At 43.0% G+C, this 7,094-nt stretch overlaps 1 protein-coding gene across 1 annotated transcript in view; it reads right to left on the bottom strand.

Annotated features, from left to right (window-relative positions):
- Positions 1-2,389: 2,389 nt before the first annotated feature.
- Positions 2,390-7,094, bottom strand: part of CACNA1G (calcium voltage-gated channel subunit alpha1 G) — a 146,618-nt gene continuing 141,913 nt past the window's right edge. The window contains exon 38 of the mRNA XM_082008204.1: positions 2,390-3,384. Coding sequence (XP_081864330.1) covers positions 2,530-3,384 — 855 coding nt within the window. The 3' untranslated portion in view covers positions 2,390-2,529. The remainder of the gene's footprint in view (positions 3,385-7,094) is intronic.

Here is a 7,094-nt window from a genome sequence, read left to right as displayed (position 1 = left end):
AATATTCACGGACGATGTAAACTTTTTGTTACTTCCACAAACCTTGTCAGTGGGCAAAGCCCCAAGTATTGAAAACAGAAGAACCTTTAGGCTTTCCGTTACATTTGGGGTTGAGCATTCGGGTTAACACCACGTCACTGTTCTGTGCCATGCTTTCAAGCTAAAATGTTCCACGTTTTTTTTTTGTAAGGAAGGAACTGTACAAGTAGTATCATTCCAGCTATACAAACACAATCCTAACCATTAAGGAACCAGGGCCGGCAATTTTAGTGGCCTAGCTATTTTCCCAAATTATTTAGCACATGTGAAAGGAAAAGCTAAGGCTCATTATGAGTGTAAAACCAAAAAGGGATTAAGAATATTTCTCAGGCTTAATACACCGTAATTTTATTATTTCCTTAAATATGATCTGGGGGAAGAACTGATGAAAGGTTTGTTTGAAATCATTGCTTTAAACGGGCTTGAGTCTGGATTTGGACTGGCATATCAAAGAGAGCGGTCTCCGTATGGGCCCATGCTGAAGAAGGGAAAAATGTACCAGCCAAGAATTAATCTAAATGCAGTAAATAGTACAGAATGTTAATCCTCCTACTTCAAACACACTGATTGCCTGACTTCCTGCTGAAAGCCCTTACATTTCTCCAGGACATGTAAATCAATAGGAAATGTTTATGGAGAAAACGTCCTCAAGTGAAAATAAAGGAGCTTAAGACCTCACATAGGCTGTTAGGTACGAACAGCATCTTCTCCTTGTATGTGTCCTAAGCTACTGCAGATACATGTAGTCCTAACAGCCTAATCTCCGAATGGATAAAAGGCTGTACATCAACATGTTGTAGTGATTTGAAAAGATCAGTAGCTCTCAAAAAGTTACAAACTCCCGACTGACAGAATTAGCGCAAATCCTCCTCGTGCCTGTGCTGGTTTAAAGACACGATCCAGCAAAGCCTTATCCATGTAGGCAGTTTTGAACCTGTGACTATTCAGGCGCTTTAAACCATGCCTGCGGAGTCTTATTTAGCCTACATCTTAATGAGATTTCATGGAAGTTGAGTGAAGTTTTGGTGTCTGGTTTCCATCAGCCTCGTGAAGAGCGGGAGGTGTCGAGCTGGGCCAACCTCTCACGATTTTCAGGCTGTGCTGTCCAGTTCTACAGCTTTTAGCGGAGGGCGTTAGCACAGAAGTAAACACTTAATTTCTGAGATGACTGACATTAAGGGCATGCTGTAAAGTAAGGACATCAATTCTGGTTTTACCTACTTTGTATCATGATGTTGCTGCTTAAGGCTTTTGATAGATTGGGAATAAAATTACAGTCAGGGTCATGTAAATTAACTCTAGCAAAAAACCTGACTTTTTACTGAAAATCATCCCAGTACCTATAGGCTTTCTCACACGTAATCTGTAAAATAACTTGCAGCAGGCCTCGATTCCGTTGAACACATAAGCGTATGATTTTAATTTTCAAGAATTACTTAAATACGATCAACCTCAAGGCAGTTTAAGCAAGAGCTTAGCTTTAAACACGTGCTTAAGCCCCCTGTATTCACCCACTGCAAATCTTTAAACGTGGCCTTACTCTCCTTTCCGCACGGGTGGGAGCTCCGCTGCAAACTGTAGGCTTACGAAAGAAAGTATCTGTCTCAGAGACGCTGGAAAAACATCTCAGAAGTGACCACAGGCTTTTGTTGCCTCAGTTTCCGAGGCACACGCGAAAATTATCCATTGACATGATTCTGTGAGTCACCAGTGGATGATCTATAACATCCTTTTGTAATTCAGTATCATCGCGTGCAGTTGAACGGCTCTACGTTCCATCGCATGCAGTTGAACGGCTCTACGTTCACCATCTTCAGACATCTATCAGCACGTTGTACCTCCTGGGTTTGTGCGCTTGCTTTCACTCTGGATGTCGAATTTATGCAAGATTGGAATATTATTTTGTTAAAAAACTGCCACTGCATTTCCATACTACCCAAACAATCTTTTTCCCAGAATATCACTGAAGTCCAAGGGGAAAAATAAATTACATTAAATAATCCTTATTTACTGCTGACTGTGGGATACGCTTCCTCTGTAATGCACTAATTGGCTACATTTTGTGCTTTGCAAAACAAAATGAAACCCAAACAAAACAAAACAAAAAAAGAGAAGGGATTAAATATATTTTTTTAGATTAAAATATTCATAAAAACCAACTATCTCAGAAATATTCTGAGATACATAAAATAGAAGAAAATTAAACGAGTCTTTAGTCACAAAATGTACTACATCCTGCAATACTAGATTCAATTAATTTAATAAAATATAATATACATATAGATTCTGCACATTGTATTGCTTTTACCTAAGCAGAACATATGCTTAAGTAAGCGTGATATAGGTTAACCACTCTTTTAACCAGCTGGTTCTTTAATCTCTCTTTGGAAATTTTTTACCCAGTGCCATTGTGGAATACAGAGTTTTTAAATTTTTTTTTTTTCTATTACATGAAAGGAAGGAAACATTTGGCACCAACAGAAAAGTAACTCAGGGGTCCATTTCCGTTTGATCAAAGGAAAAGCTAGGAAGTGTCAACAGGTCTTTCTTTGGGGTAGGAGATGTTGACATACTGTCTGGAAGCAACGAATCCCCTATATCCATTGAATCCTTGGACTCACAAGATGGAGCACGCCGTCTCAAGCAGATGTCTCCGCTGGCAGGTGACATGCTGTGAGGTCCTCTAGGTAGCAAACTCTGTCCATCAGGTGGATCTATAGATATACATGGAGGGCTCAGTTTTTTCTTCTGCCGTGTTCCTTGCAAGCCTTCCATTTCACTTACCACCTGACTTATGAAGCCAGAAGAGCTAGATGTGGAATGGTGCTGAGGGCTGTTTTCCATTGAACAAATTTCTATTGAATGTCTCCTTTGATCATCTAACCAAGAGGGTGGTTTTTTTAGCAGACCCTGGGTGTCTACACTGTGGTATTTCTTCAGGTCCTTCAGTGTAACGTTGCCGGTATTGCCTATGTTCCTTTTAGGAGTGAGAGGCTGAACCTCTGAACAGGCACTCGAGGCTGTACAAGTTTCTGAAGCGAAAGGCTCCGAGGAGCTGTTTATTTCGGATACTTCTTGGTCCATTGAATCTCCAGGTGTCTCCTGACACGAGTCTGCACAAGCACACGATGCTGGTGCCTGCTTTGAAATATTGTACTGGTTGTGGGAAAGCTGCTGCGTATGAACGCTAGCCCGGCTCCATGCAGCCAGCTCTTGTGCTTCTGAGGGCGTCAGAGCCACCGATGACTCCTCCTTGGGCACAGCGGGGACATTTGGGTCGGAGGGTTCACTCACCTCGGTGTGGAGATTCTCCTTGCTATCCAAAGAGTCGTTTCTTATAGCCATCTGTATCGGAGCGCGAAGGGATCGGGGAGAAGGGGAGTTGCCAGATGAGAGAGACAGACCAAACAAAGGTTAGTACAAGCAAGGCACAGCATTTACAGGGCACTCAGCTCTGCTGAGATACCTCAGCACAGACCCACTGACTCCTGTAATGGCCTGTGTTGTAGGTTCTAGCAATTCCCATGCCTCAGAGACCTGTGGGTTTGTCCCTGTATGTGACAGCAGAATTTGGCCCTTCATTCTTCGTAAATGGTTGACCTTTAGCTTTCTCCTCTAAGGATGGAGGGCTGCAAAACCAGAATGCTGCCACCCAAACTTAGACATATTCTTCTCATGCAAAGGATGAGGGTCTACAGCAAAGCCCTTTATAATTTTGGCAGCCCAGGTACGAGTGGGAGAGGGAAGATGTGCAGGTGAGCCTGTGCATTCCTTTCTCTAGCTCAGGTGATGCTGAGGGCACGGAGCAGGATCCCCAGAGCCAGCGACGCCGGAGCAACCACGCTCTGCGCCAGCATCAGGGCAACAGCCCGTTCCTGGCTTTGGTTCCCAGGCTGGAGCCACGACTCCGCACCATCTTACGGCAGGGGAGCTGGAAAAGCTGGAGTCCAAAGCCGGACTAATAATAATCTGTAATTATTTCAACTTATTCTGATGCTTGAGTTCAGGCTTCCTAAGGCACTTTTTGCCTTGGCTGTCTTGAGCCGTATGCAGCGTCAGTGCCTGCTGGCAGAGAGAACCTACGGCATGTTTTGAAGGCTTTGTCTTTTCACTGCACCGCATCCCCTTGTCAAGGGTTTATAAATCAGCCACATTAACGGGCCCTTAAAGGCAGAGTCTCAATGTGAGAAGACTCTTAAATGATCTCAAAGATTAAAAACTTCACAGAGAAATTTGGAGGAAATGCGTACAGCTGGTCTCAGTCCTTTAGAGAAGTGTAAGGAGATGAAATTCCTCATACTAAGAAATGCTTTTGTGACGAACCGCCCCAAAATGATCTTAGAATTTATATAAAAATTGTCCCACAAGGATCGTTTGAGCCAAATGATCTCTATTCAGGCAAAGCTGTCATCAGCTGCAGTACGCACACGTGTGCGTGCAGAAACACAAGAGTCTATTGCTACATCTGCACATGGGGCTCCCTTTGTTGTCTGTGAGAGCTGAGAGAATATTTAATACGACAAACGATTTTGTCCAATGCTGGTGAATCCTTCCTAGTGAAAATTTTACAGCATAATACTCGCAACTAGCCACAGTCAAGAGTGGAGCTAATTCTGGTCTCCATAATGCCAACAGTTTTAGTGAGTGTTTGGGAGAAGAAATCATGTTCATATCCTGAGAAGGGACGCAGACCACAAGAAGTAGAATACAGAAGCAAAAAGTAACTATTGTCATTACTTTTGCTTGTACACCAACCTGTGTTGCACACAACGACAGTGTTAGTCACCACCAGCTCGCTCTTGCCCTACGATACAGGCATCTCTGGTAGTTGTTAGTAGTAACTGTTTGTACAAATGTTTTACCGTTTTTTTTCGAAATAAAAGGACCCTCTGCCATCCCACTGGGGCGTGCGCCTGTAGTAGCCACCGCTTGGTGTGGGCTACACCTTGGATACACAGTCCTGGAACCAGAAAGTCAATATAGTCCTAATTTCAGGCAGAGTTCCCCTGGAGAAAAGCTTTTGTGCAACGCGCTGCCAAGGCGCGTATTGCTCAGCAGGGAACGTTCTCTCAAAGCATCCGATCCACTCATCTTCATCTGCCAGTGCATTGCTAATTGTCAGACTTTCTGGAGTCTAAACGGCACGTTACTGTGGGGACCGTGTTCCCTCTCCAGCACTCTGAAGGGAAAGGGAGGTTAAACACACAGGTTTTAATGATGGAGGAAAGTGCACGGACCAGGTATGTGCTGGACAAGGTTTATCTGTACACAGGTTTAGGAAAGGAGAGGGGACAAAGGGGAAGGGAAAGAAAAGCAAAAAGAAAGAAAAGAAAACAAATCAAAATTACATGCAATATATATAACAATAAAGAAAAATGGGTACCACAACCAAAATGCTGTGCGAGTTGGGGCTATTGTGACGTGCTAGTAACAAATTAGTGGTGGCAACAAAAGGAGCCAAGCAGAGAACGTTCGAGCAAACAGAAGTGCTGGAGGTGTAACGGGAGTGTTGTCTCTTAAAGACTAAGTTTCACGGTGTCTGGCCATCCAGATTGCAATTAACGACAACAGCAATACTGTCCTGCTGCCCCGAACAACCTCACTGCTCCCATTAGCCACACTGGGAGCTCCTTGCTACTGGGGAGCACGCCCAAGGCAGCACCTCACCGACCTTCGGGGGGGTCTGCCCGGCCCGTGGACCGTATCTGCTCACTGTCCCAAAGCTTTTTTTCTCTCTGAAACGTCACTCCAAGCAGGCGTGCTCATGTCACTGCATGAGCAGAGAGAGGAGGGAGTGGAATAAATTAACTTAAACATATGAAAAGGTTTAGAAAAAGAAGCCTTCAAAGATATGAACAAAATTAGGCTGAGGAAGATGGCTAACACGGTAATTCATTCTAGATAGATCAATTCAAAAGGATGGCTCTGTTACTCATTAGAAAGCAAGAGAGAGTGGTTATGAACTGGAATCATGACATCAATTAGTTTCCCCATTAGCAGTGATTGGGGTAGCTGGCCAGCCCTCTGCAAACGAATACATGCTAGGAATTTCTTATGTCAATTTAGTATTACAGACTAATGTAATTGTTAACCTTGGTACTTCACATTCATTTACAGAGCGTAATGAATCAACTGTCTAATTTGTCAATGTTGATTAAAAGATGAAAGAAATGGGAATATTTTCATGCAGGAAAGAAACTGCTTTTGAAAAAAAGTAGAAATGATCTATTTTGTGTATATAAAATCAGGCATGAAACTACTGAAGAAAGCAGAGTTTGGGAATCAGACATGCCTCTGGTCCTGGTCCAGCTGCACAATGAAATATGCTTAAAAATGTGAGAGTGAAGCATAAGTTTAAGTATTTTACTAAAAAAGATAAATTTAAACTTATGCTTCCAATCAACCAGACTGGAATCTTTGATTAGATCTCTCAGATCTTTGGATGAATCAGGATTTAAAACAATGCCGGGCAAAAACCCGAGATAAAACCAGTTGCAAAATTAGATATGTTCTGTTTTGCATATACTCAAACTTTTCAAAAGCACACAGGAGATTCAAAAGGATCTTAATTTTCAGTTCTCGCTGTAAAACCAGTATGCTTTCCATGATGGTTTTGCATACGAGATATCCAACTTCCTTTAAACAGTTGTCCCCTTTTGAGAAACCAGAGGAGCCAGAGGAAGGGTGGCCCGGGATGGAGTCTGCAGTGCCTGTGTCCTTTCAAGCACTAAGAAAATCACAGCAGTTAAGAATTAGTTCCTTAACCCCAACGAGCCCCTGGGGAGCATTTGGCTGCATTTATGAGGAGGACTGAAAAAAATAAAGTGCTAACAATGTGGAGAACATTTAGGCATGTTGCCAAAGGAGATGATACTCATCACGCACGTTCTTCGGAGACTCCTGGATGGCTTTCAGATCAAAATCCATCAACCTTTTTGTTATTTCTGTAGGAGAATTACAGTTCTCTGGAGGTTTCTCTGTGAATCCCTCCTTGAATTTAAAGCGTGGTTAACCTGGAAACGAGGCAATATAAAACCTCGGCGGGTTCATGACGA

The sequence above is a fragment of the Phaethon aethereus genome (assembly GCF_964289735.1).
Source record: "Phaethon aethereus genome assembly, chromosome: 18".
NCBI classification, from domain to species: domain Eukaryota; kingdom Metazoa; phylum Chordata; class Aves; order Phaethontiformes; family Phaethontidae; genus Phaethon; species Phaethon aethereus.
Note: the sequence above shows the minus strand (reverse complement) of the source record. Positions and strands in the feature narration are given on the sequence as shown.